At 38.8% G+C, this 21,914-nt stretch overlaps 1 protein-coding gene and 1 non-coding gene across 2 annotated transcripts in view; both read left to right on the plus strand.

The window, feature by feature from the left end:
* The window catches only part of SLC49A4 (solute carrier family 49 member 4), a 73,235-nt gene that overhangs the window by 11,509 nt on the left and 39,812 nt on the right, over positions 1-21,914 (plus strand). The window contains exons 2-4 of the mRNA XM_035128932.2: positions 1,190-1,283; positions 11,920-12,182; positions 16,408-16,537. Of these exons, the coding sequence (XP_034984823.2) occupies positions 1,190-1,283; positions 11,920-12,182; positions 16,408-16,537 (487 nt within the window). The remainder of the gene's footprint in view (positions 1-1,189; positions 1,284-11,919; positions 12,183-16,407; positions 16,538-21,914) is intronic.
* LOC118075625 (small nucleolar RNA U3) lies at positions 17,462-17,644 on the plus strand. The gene has a single exon (XR_009558592.1). It is a non-coding gene; the product is annotated as a small nucleolar RNA U3 (small nucleolar RNA).

The raw sequence follows: 21,914 nt of genomic DNA on the forward strand, positions 1-21,914 counted from the left end.
AAAATCAGGTCCCAGCATCATGGGACTCGGGACTCTCAAGGGAGCTTTGCATTTTTACCTTTTACGTACCACACAGTCAGTTTCATGAAAGGCATTTTGCTAGTAATGAATTGGTAATGGAGACTATGTGTGGACTCAACCTAAAACAGCTAACAGAATATTCAGAAGAAAAACATGTAGTATTAAACAAGAGATTCCTCTGAGGAAGATGAAATCTATTGATTTATGGAAATAAAACATTCTGCAAAACTCACAACTGGCTGAAACATTTAATACTTTTTCTTGAGGGCTTAATATTGGGCTCCTTTCCTAATACTTTGTTCCCTGTTGTCTGGGATCTGTATCTGCTACAGTGTGTATGTATCCGCTCTCTGGATCGGCAACAAGAATTCTGTCATAAGGAATATATTAGTATATTTATTCATATGAAGTTATAGCAGTCTTAATAAAGATCTTTATCTGACCACATATTCTTCAATAGCGCACATGTAGAGAAGATATAAAAATCCATTAAATGGCAATGTAGTATTTTAAAAATGCTGGATGCAGCAACTGGCAATTGGACCTGAACACTGCAGTCTTTGCTGCTTTTTTTGCAGTATCGCAAGTAAGCAAATTCTTCCAATGTAGAAGCCATATTTATTTCAGGATTAAATTTAAGACTCTGCTTTGAAAACAAGCAGGAAGGGAAAACGTTAACTATTTCAGAAAAGGAAACGAAATACATCCACTTCTCCCTTTTATACATGAGACTAGATAAATCATTCAGATTTGGCACGCAAGTTACCTGTCTAGTAATTCCTTGCAGCTGTGGGAGGTCTGATGTGCATACAGAGCATTGGCCTCTTACCACAGCTTCCCCTTTGCTTTCAGTAACATCTCTGTGTAGAAGACATGCCTATGTAGAGCTGCCCTCTCTTTCAAAATGATTGGGGAACTTTGTTTATTTAGGTGCTTTGGGTGCTTAAGTCTGGATAAGTGTCAGCTGAAATTTTAGTTAAGCATGCAAATATTAACACTGTTTTAAAAAGTTGTTACTCTGTTAATATCTGTCTATGTTTGTTTTCCATATCCTGTAAGATGCACTTCCTCCAAAGGGGGGTTACTTTTGTAATTGCTACATTTTATGTCACATGTTTGGATACACCTGTTTTCCTTTCTTGTAAAATTGCTATTCTTTTCCATTTAGGCCTCAGGGTAACTGTGTTGCTAACATCATCCCTCATGGTGGTAGGAGCTGGCCTGAGATGTGTTCCTGTATCAGACCAAGAAACAAGGAAATGGTGAGAGGTTTATTATTTCTTCTTTAGTGCAGCGTTTCTCAACCGCTGTTCCGCGGCACACTAGTGTGCCGCGAGACGCTGGCTGGTGTGCCGCGACGTGCGGCGACGAGAAGGGCGATTTGCATTGTCACGTGCCTGGCGGTCGCCAATGAACAACACTGACCCGCCGGAAAGCAATATTTCTCCTCCTCTTTCCCAAAGCTCAGTACAAACGAGCCTGGCGGCCGCCAATACACAACACTAACCCGCCGGAAAGCAATATTTGGCAAGTGTTTCTTACAGTCATAATTATAATATAGGGCAGCACAGAGTTAAATTTTTTAACTTTTTTAATGGTGGTGTGCCTCGTGATTTTTTTCACGGAACAAGTGTGCCGTGGCCCAAAAAAGGTTGAGAAACACTGCTTTAGTGGGTGGGAAGGGGGACCCTTTCAAATTATCTTGTATCAATAGGATACAAGGGTTTTACTGTGAAGACTGGTGTAGCTAAAGCATATCAGGTGACACATACCCATTGCAATAACCGGTAGCAATTGGAAGATGTAGTTGAAGACATTTGACAGTTTAAATCTAGTTTTCCACCATGGAAAGCTACATGAGAAAAATCCCATAAAACCATTCTAATGGCATTTTCCCCCCCTTAGGGCTGAATAAGATTATTTGTGAGATACAGTATGTAGCATCCAGCTACTAGACTGTGCTTCAGTCACACAGGAGGGGAGAGGACCTCCCTCCCACCCCATGTGCTGCCTTCTAGATAAGGACCATCCCCTTTCCTGGCCACCAGATATTCTGGGATTTGAAAGGGTTATGAAGACTGGCCTCTTAACGACCTTCTTCCTCAGATGCTCGTATTTTTGCAAGCTGTTAGGTCATGCCCACAATACTGTGGCTCACCAGCAATGGACTTGAAGGAATTTGTCATGGTTTAAACACAACAAAAGAATGAATATGTAGCTCTGCATGTATGAGGACCATTAAAATACATTTTCTGACTCCAAGTGTCTAGAGCAGAGGAAAAAAACCTAAATCAGATTGTAATTGCCTTGTGGTCCGCAGATCATACCCCTGGTTATAGTAGAACTGATTCTATATTCATGACTGCCAATATCAAACTCACCCAGACTCAGAAACAGTAAGATGATGGTGATGATGATGATGATGATGTAGTTTGAAAATGGGATGGTTGAAAAATCTGGGGGGGGGGATAATCTGATATAGTAAAATCAGCTTAAGTCCAAAGTGGAACACCAGGCTTTGTAAAACTTTTTACAAGGAAAGGGGCACATCACATTAGAAAGGCCAGGTGGTGTTTGCTCAGATATGAGATATGTATGTGATTTTATTTGTAGAACAAAAAAAAGTTTATTAAATAGTCTACCACAACTCCTGGCAATTTTCAAGTGGTTTGTGAGAGTCTGATGGGGAACTGCTCAAGGGCAGAGCTCTAGGTTTCGCAAGGCAACTCAAAAGAGACGTAGCTATGGCTGTAGTTGTAGCCACAACACTAGTTGTGCCCTACATTCTAGGTTACTCCTCATACGTCCTTTCTAAAATGTTAACATTCCCACTTCTTTTTTAAAAGTTGCTTTCCAGGACTCTGTTTATTTTTAAAAATGGTCAGGTAACTTTTCTGCAAGGCATAGAAACCAAGTAGGATATTGGAGGGGCTTCCAGCGAGCAGGGTCTTGACAGATGGTGCAATTTTCTGCCCTCTGTGTACTCCCTCTACCATTTTCTTTCCAGATCTTTTTGCAAAATGAATTAGCTTTGTCCATAGTGCTGGATATGTAGAAAATCCACATGTGTGTTGCGTCCAATAATATAAACAAAACTATTTTTTGGGGGGGGGAGAGGGGATTCTGCCCTCTGTATATTTCCTCTACCATTTTCTTTCCAGACCTTTTTGCAAAATGAATTAGCTTTGTTTATAGTTATGGATATACAGCAAATCCACATGTGTGTTGCATCCAATAATATAAACAAAACTTACAGTATTTATTTTGGGGGGAAATTAATGTGTGCTTTCCAGAATTGCATTTTGTAGGGAATTACTTCTATCTCTGATTCTATAAGCATATTGTCATTTATTTCCCTTCTGCCTTACTTTCAGCACAATTATTCACTCTATATCTGCAGAGCTTCCCCTCCCCTTTGTAGTGCATCTACAGAGCCAGAATGTGCATTCTGTGTGTCAATCATTCAACATGTCTCACCACTATGTTTTGGTTTTGACCCTTTTGAAAAAATATAAATTGTGATAGCTCTGTGAAACTAAAAATGTGAACATTAGTTGTTCCTTTGATGCTCACAGTAGGCTTTCAAAAGAAACGATGCCGTGTCTTATGTGTTATTGAGTATTATGAAGTTTATGCTATGTTTACAGTTACATTCCTTTCCCCCTCATGTCTCCTTCAAAAATATCTGAACTTAAACTTGAGCTTTTGGGCTTGGTTAGGATCTGAATAAGTTTTGTGTTCTTAACAAGGTCATTTAGAAAGAATAGTGCACTTAGCTTGATTGTATTTACCTACAAGAGGAACATAAAGTATTATCCAAGGGCAAGATCATCTTTTTTTGTGGATATTTGCCAAGCATTTGTCATCTTTCTGAGTGAAATAAGCAGCTTAGTAAAGAACAATAATGTCTTAATGACCTATTGATTGTTTTTGGGTTGGGCTGCAGTGTGAGATTTAATTAATTTTGTTTTTAAAGCACTTTGAAGTTGGGACCAACATACCCACTGAAGTTCACAGTATTAATAATTTTATTATTTGTGGGCAGCATGCAGTGCATTGGGTTACTTTCCCTCATATACAAATCAATAAAACAACTGGCAAAAAAAACCCTGTTCACATGCCAAGTTCCTGTGAGGAAAGGAAACTGTTGGGCTGCCAGCATATATATACTTAGCAATGAGTAATAAACCTTCAAGGGAAGCTATTTTGTAATGGGATTTGTAGAGGGGGCCATTAGGCAAGAATGCTTAGTAGTTGGACCAAATTTTAAACAGGCATTTGATCCAGCTTGAGAAGTCCTAATGAATTGATTGTTCTTGTAGAAGTCATGCAATTTCAGATTTAGACCTGGTAATTTAGGATGTACCCTTTGGATGGTGGGTTTCTGGCTCAGTCGCAGTTCTCCGTGGCATAAAATTATTTGAAAGATCTTACTCTGTGCCTTTGATTATGTTGGGAGTGTGAGAGTTTTCAACATTTTGGCCATTTTATCTAGTCTTACCAAAGAGTTAGACAAGAGCTGTCTATACACCCCCATTTGCTTTGCCTCCAATGCACTCCAACCACTGATCTGAGAAGTGTACACACAATGTTACTCACAGTCTGTATCTATCCTGTATTTGTTCTGTTGTTTCTTAGGAATATTGCTCTACTGTACTCAGATTCTACCACACTTGGAACCACTCTTCCACAACTCTTTTATTTTGCTAAATGCCCAGTGTATCTGTAAACTGGCACTATCTTCCACAGCACACTGACACAACAATATCAGCAGATGCAATAACTGTTTCAAGCGCTTCCAATAGGGTCCTGAGCTGTGTAGACATTACTAGTATGAAACACAGCTACGGTAATTATTTCTTTTTATCAATTTAGATTGAATCTGGTTCGCTGAAAAATGCATCAAAATTTAGTAAAAAAGCTTGCTTTTCCACTAACCATAGTTAACCAGAAGAAATTGCAGTTAACTTAAAATGAGGGGAGTGTGGAACCCTGGGTGGGAAGCTAGGCCTATTCTTATTATGTCTGAATAATAATACAGTAATCATAATTTATTATTTATACCCCGCCCATCTGGCTGGGTTTCCCCAGCCACTCTGGGCGGCTTACAACAGAAAAATGAAATAAAATAATCTATTAAACATTAATGAATGCAGCCATTTCATCTTTTGATGGCTACAATTGGATTAATTGGTCTGCTTGTGCCATTGATAAGAAATTATTCACGGCTGTATTTCTTTGCTGCATCTGATTAGTATCAGAGTAAGAGCCCATACCAGCCTGGGCTCCAGCTTGGCCAGTGGTCCGTAATGATGGGAGTTACACACCAAAACATTTTGGAGAGTACCAGGTTGGGGCAGGCTTGGTCTACAACCTCACTATGTGTTTTTATTTTGTGTGCTGCTTTTTTTTAAGCGTGGCTTTATGGAAGAAAACCATCATGTTAAAACGGGTTGTTTTTGTTTTCTTCTTGTTTTTTTTTTAACATGTTCCGTGCAAGCTTCAATTCTGTTTGCTCTCCTATTTCAAACTTTGACCGAAGAAACATTCTCAAGTGTCTGACAGCTGTGATGGCTGTGCAATAACACGGTATTATGATGTGACAATCTGAGAGAATTTGTCGCTGTACTGTCAGGGGTCTCACTGCATCATGTTATTGTTGCCTTTAAGCTGTCAGGATGTCTGACAGAGATGCCATTGTCTTGGCTTGGTATTGCAGTGTTCGTTTCATTGCAAATTTTTGACTCTTGCTTGGCAGGCTTTCAGTAACAAAAAAAGTTTCAAGATAATGAGATTCCCCACCCCCCACCCCCGCTCCATTTCTTCAAAAATGGAAATCCATTGTGTTTCAGAATCCTTATACTTTTCTTTAAAACAATAGCAGCAAGAAACAAACAAACCCCAAAGATGAGTGTGAGGATCTAACCAAGTTCAGCGTCAAAACCAATCCAGACTCATGTTGGATGCTTTCATATTTGCTCTTTCTTTTCTGGCTAGGAGCAGTTCCTATATCAAGTCATAGACAGTATCTTTATAGAAGAGCCTATCAGCTTCACTTATTTCTCTGCTTTCTCCCTGAGATGTGTCTTATTTTATTTTTAGTAGTATTATTAAGCAAAATCATTCTCACGTTACCCATATTATATTAGGTGATTACATAACATTGAAAATGAAGCCAGATATACAAGCTAAATACAGTTTTAGCAAGCGGAAAACCTTTTCAGTACAAGTATATCATTTAGCAATGATAACTTAGCAGCACATCTATTTGTATGGATTTGTATAGAACAAGACACTTCTGCATAAATATTAGTAGGTGGAAATGCTAGTTTCTGCAAAAAAACAAACAAACAAACCCTTTATTTTTCAGCTACATGTGGCCATTTCTGGACCGAAATAGCCTGACCATGTGCTGGCAACCTCCAGATTGGATCACTTTTGGATTAATATTATGTTTTTCAAAAGAGGGGGTAGTTTTATGTCATCCATTTTCATATATATTTTATTCACCAATACTTTGAAAAGCTTGTTTGATTCTTTAGTGGGATTTAGTTCCAGTAGTCTTGTTTGCTAGTTTGTGCAGTAGCTAAATATGGTCCTTGGGTCGTATCCATTGGGTCTATCTGCTGATGGAGAGAATCTGTTAGGGAAAGGAGGGGAAGCAATTGATAGCAATTTCTCCCCTCTCCAGCTGCAGGTCCTGCTCCTAAATCTGCTCCAAATGGTTGGGGAATCTTCCGGGAACAGATTTAGAGGGGCATTGGTGAGTGATAATATTTTATAACATACTGATTTTAAAGAGACCCCCCCCCCTTGGGGTGCTACACACTGTAATCTATATGTATTTATGTTTGGTTACAAATGTTTGGCCACCGAAGAGGAATTTGCTAAAATATATCTGGTTGATTCATCTAAGGAGTGAACACTTTTTTTTTTACTTTTCATTTGGCCTATAACCAGAATATAGGAATGCTTTCTTAACACTGGTCTGTAGTGTATATGACACATGGAATATGAAATAATTATTTTCATGTTTGTAAACTCACCATTGAGGATTTTACCTTGACTTTGTCTTTTTGCAGTTGGATTGTGTTAAGGAGAGCAGAACTGTTTTCTGCTTTCATTTAAACACAGCCACAGCAGTTCCCCCTTTGAAGGTAAACTTGCTTGCCCAATTACCAGCTCAAAGGAAAGTTAGTGCAAATTAATTCTAACTTCAAGATGTTGATTTGGCCTCAAAGCTTATTTTTAAAAAATCAAAAAATCAGGTGTTCTAGTTTGGTTTCACAAACTTCAGTCTTGAGGCGAAGGGTAAGTAATTGATTATTTCATAACCTCCTCTGTTGAAATGTTCTTTTTATTTTCTTTCATAGTTTTGGTTTCAGGCTTGTTATGAAAAGCTTCATACTCTTAGATTCAACTCTCAGAGTTCACTATGTTGCTTGGTACCTGAAAATAATTAGCTGAATATTGGAAAAGTAATGTATAAACCTGAGCACAGAGTATAGAAATCGATCAAAATACATCTCTTACCTTGGCCAGTCTTAAAAATGCTTTCCTATCAGTCCAAGTGCTGAACAAAATTGTCTTGCTGTTCTCATCTTTCATACAAAAGACATCTTGCATTACAGAATCAAACTTAAATTACAGCATTAGGCAGTGAGGGAAAATGCAGTTGCTCTTTGCTCCTTCTGGATAACAGAAACAAGAAGAAAATGGGGAAATAACGGGAACAAATGTTTCTAATCTCAGAGCAATTTTTAGAACAGATGATGGTTTGTAAGAAAGAGTTCCGATAGTCCTTTCAGGCTGAAATCTGCTGCAGTGATAACAAGACACCATAAAAAAGCAAAATTCACTGATACTGTTATGTTCATATTTCTCTGTCAGCTATATTAGCTGCTACAAATTTGTCTCCTAGAATAGTAGTAGATTACTCCATACATTGAACCACATCATGGGTATCTCCTATCTGTCCGTCTCTAGGAAGATAAGGTAGAGATACATAAAAAAAACAACCAATGAAAAGTGGCTTAATTCTGACAGAGTTCATAAATCAGTGAATTAATACAAGTATGTGGTAGAAAGATTTCAGCAAGGCTTCTGGTTTTGGTATTTGGAATGTGTAAAGGCATTAAATGCTGGGAAATGAAGAGGACAGATTGTCAGTGGTTGGGAGTGTTTACTTCAAACCTCTTCGAAAGTGAATTAATAATAATAATAATAATAATAATAATAATAATATTTGTATCCCACCCTCCCCGGCTGAGGTCGGGCTCAGAGCAGCTAACATCATAATTAGGTTACTGACTTATAACTTAGCTTATACATCCCTCCATGGCGCCTGCTTTTATAGAGTGAAGGAAAATATAATTAGACAAACCTGCAAAACAAGTGAAAAAAGATGCTTACTAGTGCTAAAAATTACTTTGCTTTTCAAAATGATCCTCCATGTCACACAACTTGAATGATGTATCTGCTAAATTACCCACTGGGAATTGTTACACACCCTGAGGTGAACAGCTGACTTGGGGGGGCTGCTTCAGACAGAGTGTAGAAACTGGGAATCTAGGGCTGCAATCCCGTACCAATTTACCAAAGGTAAGGCCCACTGAACTCAGCAGGACTTACTTCTGAATAAGCTACGTAGGACCTGAACACCTGTTCCTGCTCTTTAGCCAAAAGGCACAGGGTGGGGATAGAGGAAAAAAAGCAAATTTCAACACCAATTCTTAAACAGTAGTTCTTATAATGATCAGTTGGTATTGGAACAGCTCAGGGGCAGGAGGTGTGTGATGGAGCTGGTCTTTTGGCAGAGCAAGCTGATCTTTCAGGGTGGAATGAACCCTGTTTCCAATCTCATCATCATCATGCATGCCTGCAAAATATCTGTGCCAAAAACATTATTTGGCAATCCAGCAGATGGCAGCCATATATATATATATATATATATATATATATATATATATATATATATATATATATATATATATATATATATACTTGCTTGTTTACAAATTCATTTTTTATCTTGCACCTTCAAGGTCCAAGAATTACCAGGTCAACTAACAGACAGTATAAGATAATAAAAGGAAACAGCAGCAAGATATCATTAAAAAGCATTGTGGAGAAGGGAATTCTCACCTGGTACCAAGCAGTCTTCCAAAGGCACGAAACCAGCACCAAAAAATGCCAGTCACCACCTGCTGCACATCAGAAGACAGGGTATCTGGACGAGAGCCTTAGATGATGGTCTTAGTGAGCAGGCAGACTGGTATGAGAGAAAGCACTCCAATAAATATCTTAGTACCAAACCCTGTGTAGGGCTTTGAATAAGTTAATGCCAGCTCTTTTAATTGAGTTCAGAAACTAACTGAGAAACTAATGAAGATATTTCAGTACAGGTAATGGTGTCACAGTTTCCACTCTTAGCATTCTTGGGCCACTCTAGTTGTGAGGACAACAGGATCATTGCATTTTAAAGCCAGGGTTGAACAAGTCATTAAATGCCTTGGAATCGTTTAATCAATCACAAAATCAGTAAAGGCTGTTAAAAGGGGCAACTAGTTTGGTTCAGTGAAGTGAACTAATGTATGTGTTGAGTAGAATTAAGTCTGAAAGTCCTGCATTTAAATACCATGTCTATTTTATGCTGTGGCCACAAGGGTAGATGAGAGAGGATTTAAGCAGGAAGAACATTTGGTGTTCCACTTTAGACAGCAAAACATATTTGGGAGGGAGAGAGGGAGACCTACTGCTTTTAGAGGCAACAATATGTTGACCATAGCATGGCTGAGAAGATGCATGGCCCGCAGGAGTGGCGGGCAGCAAGTTCTGTTTTGCGTTTCTGACAACAGTCCACTTGGTAGAAGCAGCAACTTTCTTTTATCACTTCCCTCTTACTTCCTCCCGCCCCCTTTCTAATCAGGAAAGAGAGAGAATGACTTGCTGCACAACTGTCATCTTTCCTTCTCAAAGTGTCTGCCTTTTCTATTTGTTACTATGTTAAGCAGCCATGTACCTTATTATTTAACATTGTGGAAACAGTGACAATTGAGGCTTTTCGGCATGTCATTCTCGTTGTCTTTGTTGATTATGTTTTGATGGAAGGCTTTGGAACTTTACAATCTGCTGTTTTCCCCATAAACCCTTCCCCTCTTTGTTTATACATAGTGTCAGTGAAAATTACATTTGTAGTTTGCATAAACTGATAATACAGCTTCATACATCCATCATGCTGTGATTCCAGTTTGCACATACAATGCAATTGAGTTCTGTTTTCAATGTCCCTATGTGTGCGGCATTATTTGAGGTGGTTTCTTAGTAACAGATTTCCCTATTACAAAATAACAGAGCAATTCCAGATTTCACTCCAAAGTGATTTTGCTATTTTTTGTTTTGTTTCTATAAATAATTGCTGAAATGCATACATTTGTACGATGGAATGTCTTTCAATCCACTTCAAGATAGAGCAGATAATGAATTATACTGTATGTTGTTAATCTTCTTGGGGAATTTACATTAGAGAGGAGATAATTGACTACATTGGAAGCAGACCAATATGTCTGTCCCTGCAAAAGTATGGTCATTGTTTAATTATTTGCTAAGTGTTTGGGAGTATAGTTTTGCATATTGCCTAGAAGGAGCATATGGCTGCCTAACACTGCGTTGGCATGTATTTCACAGACAGCGGGGCTGGAGAGATTGTTTGGCCTCTGGAATTGTATATCAATGACCTTAGATTGTATAATTGTGCAAAGTTATTAATCTTAGTTTACAACAGAACTCTTAGCCTTCAGTATGTAAATATCCCCAAGATTGTATGTCACAGCATAATGATAGATTCTCAGCCTTTCTCCTCTTATATCTTTTTTAAAGTTTTGTTTTGAAATCCTTGATTACCCTAATGTCCCCCCCCCAAAAATAAATAAATAAAAAGGAATTGACATGTTCATCAAACTTAAAGAACACGCACGCCTGACAGTGCCTTGTACTTAAACACTACATCACAAAACCTTAATGTTTTGTCAGATTTTCTGTTCTCTAAATTCTAAATGGATTCCATGCTGGAAGAGAATTAATAGCAGCTATGCAATCTTTTTTTGACAGTTCAGTATTTTTACCAAAAAGTTGGCATGTGTCTCCCCCTCCTCCTCCTCCAATTATTGGAGTACGAATGACATATGCAGAAATAACAAAGTTGCCTAGACTTTCCATACCCCAAGGACAGCTGCCTCTTCATAAAAAGTATTTTGACTTCTTTGTGTGAAGGCTTTGAGAGAACCCAAATAATACAACAGCTTCTTACCAGCATATAGTAGTTTCCCCACTGAATGTGATTATGGTAGTTAAGATTAACAAATGCCATTGCATTTCAAGTTGCATTTTAGAAAAAGGAGTATAGGAAAATCTAACTCTTCTCAGTTTGTATCACAGAATGTTTTTAACCTGCTGAGAAATTATTTAAGTGTCAAAGAGACTGCGCCGAATCAACTAATCTAACCCAATTAACTTTAAAATATTTTAGATAATATCAAGGCTGTTTCAATTCTAGTTTGCTAGATGCAAAAGAATTGGTACCATAATCTGTTAGGTAAACAAATTTAATCTCTTAGATTTTTACCAGAATCTGCAAATGTGGGTCAATATTAGTAACTAATTAGTCATAGTTGACATTGACCCCACTCTTTCACCTGACTCATCTGGCATGTGGAGAGGACTTGGGGCAAAGGAAGAGGCAGGTTCTGCTTTCATTCCATGTCATGGAAATGCTCAGCAGCAGTGACAGCATCTCACAATTGTCTCCAAGTGTGGTATGGAAGGGAGAAACTGACCCCCACCCACAGTGGTAGCTTTGTGCCTGGCCAGTAAATGTCTTGTGTTGTGCTTTCTCCCTAGGCTGATCCACGGAGGACAGCTGTTGAATGGATTGGCAGGCCCTACTGTCACTAGCGCTGCTCCATTCCTCTCCACTACATGGTTTTCACCAGATGAGCGTGCCACCGCCACAGCTGTTGCATCATTGATTGGTTACCTTGGTGGAGCATGCGCTTTTTTAGTAGGACCCTTCGTGGTTCCAGGACCGAATGGCACATCCACAGTTGCACCTGGAAGCAGCCCGGAGCATATCAAAGACCGCATCGAGGCTGTGTTGTACGCAGGTATTGCAGAAGTAATTTCACATTTCATTTCATAATGTGCATCCATTAGGAGTTTGCTGGTGCCCTCTAGTGACTCATCTGAAAATAAATCTCCATGGCTGTGAGCTCTAGAATGATTTGCCCTTAACTGTAAGAGCCAAACACTGGTTGTGGGGTGTGTGGGTGTTGATCTTACTGTTGCCTTGAATATCGCCAGTCATTCCAGAACTAATACCTCTTTCAGACTTCCCAAGCCAGATAGTTCCTCCAGCAAACATTTCATAAGAAGGTTTAGTTCTGCTTTTTCCAATAACCGTTTTTCATAAGTCAGTAAAGTCCAGAATGAATTGCTTTCCTCTGTAAATCACTTTCAAGTTACCTTCAAAATACTTTTTAAATATAGATTTTTGTCTACATAAAATGGTAGGAAACTGCTTTATCACAGTAAATAGTTGTGTTAGGCCCCATCATTTATTTTAGCCCAAACACAAATGCCTTAAACTGATTTTCATGAAAATCAAAATGCTGCCTCCAAATACATTGGTCATGCAACTTTTTCAGGAATTATACCTGATCATGAGGTATTATCTAAAAAAGAAGAATTGCTTTGATTCTTGATTTAAGAAGAAATGCAAAATAAAATCTTTAATAAACAAATGTGAATGGCCAATTCAAACTTAATTTCTTTTGGTGTCAGTGTTCACAGCTATCTTCCAGGGGTCAATAATTGAGCACATTTTGTTCCATTTTGGCCCCACTAGGCAGAAAATGCTTTGCCTCTGATGTATTTCTAAAGGCAGGCAGCCCCAGACCTCCAGGACAGCCACTAAGAAGACATTTCCCTTATTTATGAATGTGATGCAAGGGTGGTAGCAAGTCTAGGCTGGGATTGAAAAGGAAAACAAAGGAAAAGTAGTCCACAGATTGTAGTCCGTCCCCCCCCAATAACAAGTTTATATTAACAAACAGATGCTGACTGGAGGTATGCTGGCTGTTCAGCTGTAATAATAAATATTCATTCATTCATTCATTCATTCATGTTGACTGGAGAGGAAATGGCTGGAGCAGGCATCCCCAAACTGCGGCCCTCCAGATTTTTGGCCTACAACTCCCATGATGCCTAGCTAACAGGACCAGTGGTCAGGGATGATGGGAATTGTAGTCCAAAACATCTGGAGGGCCGAAGTTTGGGGATGCCTGGGCTGGAGTGTTGTGTTGATGCAGAAACATTAAAATGTATCTGTTAGGCATGTGTTTGTATTAGTTGTTACCTGGAAAGTTACAAGTAACCAAGTAATATAAAAGTAGTTGATTTTTCGAGAGGAGAACTTTGATTTCCATTGGTTTCCATAGCCCTGCTGGGAACTGTTTAAAATGTATTCTCACTTCTTGTGTACCTACTGGACCTTTTTATTTGTTGTTTGCCTTGCATATCGATCTGATTTGATCATTAAAGCCTTTGGCAGTGTGGGCCACTAACTGCCCAAAGCACCAATGTAGTACTGTATAGCCAAAAATGACAATTTTGCAGGCCGGCCGGCCAGTATAAACTTTCAGCTGTTGTGAATACTTTCCATACCGGTATATTGTATTTTATTTAAATATTTATCAGTCCTTTTCTGAACCAAGCTCCCAAAAGATGGGGAACAAAATATAAGCATCAGACAAACAAAATAAACCAAAACAAAATAAAAAAATTCCTTCCAGTACTGTAGCACCTTAGAGACCAACTAAGTTTGTCATTGGTATGAGCTTTCGGGTGCATGCAGATCAATTTATTAAGTATAACTCAGCTGGTATAAAACAACAAAACAGCAACATGGTGAATAAAACATGTACATTAAAATCAATATGAAAACTTATGAAATCGCAACTGGTGCCTGCCAGTGTAGTCTCACTTTATTTATTTATTGAAAAATTCCTAATCTGTTCTCTATCAGAACATGCTATGGGGACAGGATATTATCACTTAAACAGAAATTTAAAATACAACAAAAAATTCAGAGTAGATAAACAATAAAACAATGTCTACAGACTCAGGCCATATTTGCCACTAGAGAGAGTAAATAATAATAATAATAATAATAATAATAATAATAATAATAATAATAATGATGATGATGTATCCAGCACAGTAGTTATGCTTGTGAAGCGGGGTTCTGCTTCCTCTCCTTCCCTGCACATCTCCTAAATCTGCTCTGTAGAAATAATTTGGGTATGTGCGGGAGGCTGGAAAGAACAGAAGAGGAATAGGAAGTTTATTGTGTTGGTCTGTTGTATGGGTAGAGCTGTAACACTGGATTCAACCCATACATAACTAGAAATATTTACCCTTCACTTAACAGACCTGGCAAACCCTTTGCACCATACTCATTTTTTTTCTCGAAAAAAGCGGAACGAGTTTGGGGTTTTTTGGTGAGTGATGATACTGGCTTTTTCAGGACGTGTTGCCTTATCACAGAATGCTTTTGCTTCTAGCTTTTCACATTATGGTTATTGATCCTTTAGTGTAAAGAAGCCAATATTTATAGGGCATTGGGAAAACCTTATACTGTATATTAGAATTGGGCAGGGAAGGCAATTGGGCCAAATGTTGTATGTTCTTGTAAGTGGCTGCTTGAGATTAATTTGGCTGCCACTAGGCAGGTACAGCTGAATAAAGCTGAATTTATTGCTCATTTGTGTAGACCTGCTTGCTGATTTTACTGAAAGGTTTTGAGTTGAATCATTGTTTCTTCTAAATGTGACTTTGTATAAAACTCTGCATTGGAAAAGCTTTGCGATTTGTACCATAGTTCTCTTGATCAGGTTGCTCCCACATTTTTGAACATGGGATGCTAGAAGAGGAACTGGGAGTTGCTTCTGTGGTTTTTCTGTTGCACATGCTTCCTTTTGAAGCATCAAGGACTTTTAATTTGTCAGATACAGGATACCGACAAGGTTCTACTTCTGTCTGGTCTATCAGGCTGGTCTTCTGTTTGGATTCAACTTTAGTGAATAATTCCATGACTATTGCCTTTGTTTTTCATATGTTCCCACCTCCTCTGCTTCATCCCTACATGGTTTGTCCCTTCTGCTGACACATGCTTTCAGACCCTATTCTTAGATTTAATTACTTTTGTGCTAGTATTGGAACCCTACTTGAAGCTTAAATTTAAAGCCATGGATGGACTCCAAATAGCATATTAGGCTGCTATGAACCCCATACTCCTGTTGTTCCTTCAGATGCTCACATAGCATTTTCGATAGGATGCTTCCTTCCTGCTGCTCTTTTCACCTGAAATGGTTTTCCTGCACTTTCCATTTCAGTCACTTCCCCTGCCCCTTGTTGCTTTCTAGTACTACACTGTGCTTTTGAAATTAATCTTCTACTCCTAAAATTCTACTGAGAATTTATGTAGGAGTTTAGATTGCTAAAAGCTCTTCCCATACATTGTCCCAGTAAAGCTGCAGTTTATATATTTAACTCGGAGATTCTAATTTGCCACTTGTCTACATGGCCTGGGGTGAAATAGCAATTACTCAGTGAAGGAATAACATTAGGTGTTGGTGGTGGTGGAGTTTGATGGTGTCCTAGTTGCCTGTCCTTTAAAGTTGAGGCATTCTACATCTCTTAGCCAAGGGAAAGATCAAGACTTTGCAGTGGCTGTTGTCCTTTAAAACCTTTCTCAGATGCCTGGTCTTACAATACTGGGACTGGCCGGAACAACAAAGAGAACGAACCCTGTGAGCAAAGAGTACTGTATGTGTTTGTTCATTCCTTGTATTTAGTTAGATATTCAGATGTATGTATATATATGTGTGCGTGTGTGTGTTGTACACACACACACACACACACACACACACACACACACACGTCATATTCTCTGCTGTTTCTGTGCACCAGGTTTCACTTTTTAAGCAGTATGTTGATCAAATCGAATATTCTATGAATAGAATATTCATATTCCATTCCTGTTGCACATCAGTAAGGTGGAGTCCCTATTGCCTCTTTTTGTTTGTTTGTTTTTTACACCTGTTGATAAAGATTTTCCAGAAGTGATTTGAGTGGAGATCTGTTATTCTAATGTATCTGAACCAAATTTGAATTGCTTTGGTTTTACACATGTATTTGCATTGCTGATATTGTTGAGCGCTTTGAGGTGTTTCATATAAAATGATAATAATATGATAATAATAGGATGATGATGATAGCAGCAGCATCTATCATAATGGTTTGTTTCCCCCCCCCTTTGTATTCCTTTAGAATTTGGCTTTGTGGCCTTGATATTCTCTGCAACCCTCGCCTACTTCCCATCACGTCCTCCATTTCCACCCAGTGTAGCTGCAGCTAGCCAGAGGCTCAGCTACAGAAGAAGTTTTTGTAGGCTATTAAGGTATGTATACTTTGGCCAGCTTGGTATAGGAGGTCATGGCACCTCTTGCCCTTTTTATGATGTTTGTAGGTTTAAAAATAATATTGTAAGCTACAATATTAAGCTACAATATGTATTGTAATGTATTGTATTGTAAGCTATAACACACTACTTTTCCAGGGTGCAGTCTTTCACAATTTTGAAATTACGCAGTCTCAACGATTACTATGTTACAACAAAATGACATTACAACAGAAAAGGCATTTTAAAAGCCAGTGAAGCAGATCAGTTTGCTCATGTTGACTAAGAAGCTGAATCAGTTCTCTATTTTCAGTGAAGATTTTGCGTATCTTAATCGAAGCAAAATGAAGTCTCCTTATTACAGACTTGCACCTTACCAATCAGGCCTAAATTGTGCAAGGAAAATGAACTATGCAGCATTTTTGTTTTTAAAAGTTTTTCTAAAACTGTAGGGGAATACATTCAGGGATCATTTCTATATTTGGCTCCCAGTTCTACATTGGCTCCCAGTACGTTTCCGAGCACAATTCAAAGTGTTGGTGCTGACCTTTAAAGCCCTAAATGGCCTCGGTCCAGTATACCTGAAGGAGCGTCTCCACCTCCATCATTCTGCCCGGACACTGAGGTCCAGCACCGAGGGCCTTCTGGCGGTTCCCTCGTTGCGAGAAGCCAAGTTGCAGGGAACTAGGCAGAGGGCCTTCTCGGTGGTGGCGCCTGCCCTGTGGAACGCCTTCCCAACAGATGTCAAAGAGGAAAACAACTACCAGACTTTTAGAAGACATCTGAAGGCAGCCCTGTTCAGGGAGGCTTTTAATGTTTAATAGATTACTGTGTTTTATTTTCTGTTGGAAGCCGCCCAGAGTGGCTGGGGAAACCCAGCCAGATGGGCGGGGTATAAATAATAAATTGTTGTTGTTGTTGTTGTTGTTCTTTACTTCTAGAGAAGTTAACTTGAAGGTGGTCTGCTGAGCAAACCATGAGGAGTCAAGTGTTCTTTTCTGAGTGTGAACTGAGTGGGTGGCAAAATGTATCTGTTACTTACTATTGATGACTGTTCTGCCCTCCTTATATAAGAAGACTGACAAGAGGAAACAGAGACTGAGTGGAGAGAGAAAAACATGGTGTGTGTGTGTGTGTGTGATCCTTTCTGCTTTGGGTGGTGCACTCATGAACAGAGTGATTTCCCCATAAGACTTAATAATTCCTGTTTATTCTCTTCTTAACCTAATCTTTCAAATATACCAGGAATCCCCAAACTGCGGCCCTCCAGATGTTTTGGCCTACAACTCCCATGATCCCTACCTAAGAGGACCAGTGGTCAGGGATGATGGGAATTGTAGTCCAAAACATCTGGAGGGCAGAGGTTTGGGGATGCCTGAAATATACCGTACCTTTGGAAATAATCTCTAGAAACTTACTCTTTCTTAAGGGAAAAAACAGAGCTTCTTGGGGAGCCTTGTTTTGCAGCCAAACCTGTGTTCTATGCTCTTTCTGCATGCTCACAAAATTGTGCCATACACCCTTGCTATACACTCGTACATGATTCCTCATTTATATTCTCATCATTTCCTGGCACGCCTTGGAAACTCAAGAGAAGATAATCTCTCAAATGATTTATTCTTCTTCCCAGAGAACTTGAGTACTGCAAGGACAGAGAAGAAGAGACCCTAATTCCTCTGTTAATTGTGGCTTATATTTTCTGGGTCAAAAAACAGAATTAGTCAGTCAGTAGAGACTGAGGCATATGCAAGATACTGTTTTATATTTAGAAAGTATCAATTTCCATTTAGGACACTTGGCACCATTTTTGCTGCTGTCACCTGAGAGCCAGCCTCCTTGTCTGCCTGCAGGCTGTGTTGTAAAAATGTTACTGTCAAATAAAAACCTGAATAACAGCTGGATCTGCAGGTGGAATATAAAATGCCTATTGACAGGGCTCCATCTGGGAGCTATGTTAATAAAATGGATGCTTGTTCATAATATTCTAAACGCTGAATCTGAGATCCCTGTAAAGTTGAATGGAGAACTACAAAAGTTCAAATTTACCAGCCTTTTAAAGAAAAAAGAATACACTCCTGTACTTACATACTGAATATATTTCTGTCTCTGAGGCTGTAATTTCAAATGCTGGTCACGATTAATAATGTAAGAGCGGACTAATTCTTTGTTGGCTATTTCCCTTTTAAGAAGCCCTTGGAACTTACTCTTTCGTTTACCTTGTACACTATATTTTCCTGACCTTCCAAATGCTTCTTCTTAATTTTTTTGTCTCTTGAGTAGGTGTGTCTGTGTCTGTGTGTAACTAACCTGTCACTGGATGGATGTTATAAATGGTTTTGGGAGAATTGTGAGGGTAAAATGGGGAGGAGAAGCATCTACAGCACCTTGAGCTCCATATATAAATGAAATGAAATGAATAAATAAATAAAGATAGTGCGTAGTATGCAAATTGTCTATGCTGTGCAAATGTAATAATCTCGAAAGCTGTTGCCTTCAGAATTCTTCATGTGCTGTCAGAGCATATACTGGTCAGGTTTAATCACGGCATTGTTATTTAGAATCTAGATAATGAATGCATAGTGCAGACGTTTTTCTCTTGAACTATTGTAGTTACTGGCCAGTAAGTGATTTCCATTGAGCTGTCTTTACAGATCATGTTGTGTAAGCTCATTTAGAAATATGCTGTGTGATTATTATTATTTTTGGATGCCAGAAATACGCTGCTGCTGTTCCATCCTTGCTCCAGTGCAAACTGGGGTGTTGGTGTTGGCAATTCGTCCTCTGTGCATACTATTCGGTATCCTTTCTTTTCCATTTGTAATATTTGTGCTGAAGTGTGCACCAACATTGATGTCCATGTTGTGTGATTGGTGTACAATTTCATTAGCTGTGTCAGCTCATGCTTGTTTGCCTACCGTATTTATCTGCTGCTTTTCAGATAAATGTTGCAGAGTACTGTAGTTTACATCGAGGCTGGGGAACCTGTGGGCCCACCAGATGTTCTTGGACTAGCTTCCACCATCTCTGGTCATTGACAGTCCTGGTTGGGCAATCATATCTGGTATATGATTCCCTAGCCCTAACTTACATAAAATATTAATTCAGTAAGTACCACTAAAACTATGTAATAAAACAGTAAAGACAAGCAACAGAAGGAGAAACTATTTAGAGAGTCAAATTTCCTCTCAGAAACGGATATTAAATAAATGGTATGTGTTTTGGTTTCCTTGTTTTCTGAGTGGAGTCTTGCGTTCACAATAACTGGTTCAAGGATCGTATTGGGTCCTTGTTATGTAGGTGGTCCCCACGCCATTGTGTCCCCCCACCAGTAGCATCGCCTAGCTGATTATTCTTCTGTGCTTACATCGGCCCACCATTGTAGTGTCTTCAAACACTTTGCTGAACCATGACTTGTGATGCTGCACAGGTGGAGCTGCAGGCATTGCACTTGATGCTGTTCACCCAGAATGGATGAGGCTGTTTATCATAGCTATTAATGGAAGGTGTTTAATCATTTTTGTCTAGAGTAAGTAGCTTATTTTATAATTGGTTGTAGCAGAGTGAATTATTTCTTCCTTAAGAAGCAGGAAGCTAGAATTATGACTACTAAGCCTTAGTATTTATTTCTTTGTGCAGGATTGCATCTAGCTAAGTAACTGTGGACATGGAAAGGTTCTGTGAACATTCCATGAATGAAAATTTCCCTCCCTCTGTTCCCCTTGCATATACCCCAGATCTGCTCTGGGGATTCTTCCAACTCTTTGGGGCAGATTAGTGGGTATGTGGAGAAGAGGGAGTTAGTTGTTAAATTTCTTCAAATATTACTTCTAAATATTACCTTCATTTTAATCAATTGAAAGAAAGATGACTGGCTATAGCTTTCAGTAGGTTGGTACCATGTGTTTATGTTTGTGTGCATTTTAAACAAATAGATTATAAATTATATTCTAAAGATTTACATTGGAGAAGATTCAATTTGATAAGTTTTTTGTTTATTTAATAGTTATATCATGTGCCATCACAATTCAGTCTTGGTATATAGCTATTACTAAATAGTGTCAGGATCATTGCCAACATCGTTTACTGGTTATACAAATGACCAATTTTTTCCAGCTCTGTGAACCATTTCCCCTATGCCTAGAATGGATCTTCTACCTTTTCTGTACCTAAAATAGTTTTAAACCTGACTAAATGCAGCAGAGATCGATTGCACTGCAAAATACTGATGCTATAAATTACAGCAGCTGCAGTGTAGTATATGAGGTCTGGGAAGAAAGAAGGAATCCTAATAGTTTAAATAATTCTGCCAACTCAACGGACATGTTAGTAATTTTGAAAAGGTTAAGCAGAGAATGGAAAGGCATGAGAACACGATAAGTCTTCCATTCCCTTATTAATAAGAAAACCAACATGAGCATTTGGTGAAGACTATATAATGCATTTTATGTCAGAATAAATGGCTTGGAGCATGGTGCAGAGCAATGAGGTGTTTCCATCTCATTGCTACATGTGAGAAGAAATTTGAAAGCAGGGCTGTAAAGAGAATGCCATAGCTGCATTATGTGCAAATCAAACTTGTTGCTGCAGCTGCATTATGTGTAAATTCCAATGAAACAGTTCTTTAGAAGGAAATTAGCATGTAGGTGATGATGGAATCTGGGGTTTGCAACAGCTGATCACGTCATTTTTGTGAAATTTTGCTTGGGTAGTTACTTTTGTTTAAGGATTGTTGAAAAATTAACTGTTGCTCTTGCAGTAGGGCTCCGTTTTGTGGAAGCTGACTTGTTGGTATGAGATGCAGTTCTGTTCTTCTCAAATAAAGCACATGTACAAAATGATGCTTTCCATACCAACAAGTCAGCTTCCACAAAACGGAGCCCCCATCTGACCTGCTGACCCATGCTACTGTACTTAACAGGGAAAAGACAAATTCTTAATACTGTACAGAACATAATACTGATTTACTGGTCATGCCTTTAGTAAATCATGGATGGTAAAGCTGTCCAGGAGTGCCTGGCATGCTTTGGTCCATGGGGTCACGAAGAGTCAGACACGACTAAACAACAACAACAACAACAACAACAACAACAACAACAACAACAACAACAACAACAACAACAACAAAGCTGTATGATCCCCTGTAGTTCTCAAATGGAAACAGTTGAGAAGCATATACTTCTTTCTAAACAGATAACAGCTTGTTGTTTCCTTCATTTACAATACAGTTGTTTCTTTGGGGCTTTTCTGTCAGCTCTTGCTTACTTGACAAGGTGATGATGATACAGCTTTCACAGCTTTACCTTTAGTGTGCAGTGAAGGTGAATTGTTTTTAAGAGGGGGGAAATGCTGAATCCCTTAGCACAGCTTCTTGGAGTTG

The sequence above is a fragment of the Zootoca vivipara genome, chromosome 1 (assembly GCF_963506605.1).
Source record: "Zootoca vivipara chromosome 1, rZooViv1.1, whole genome shotgun sequence".
Classification (NCBI taxonomy): Eukaryota; Metazoa; Chordata; class Lepidosauria; order Squamata; family Lacertidae; genus Zootoca; species Zootoca vivipara.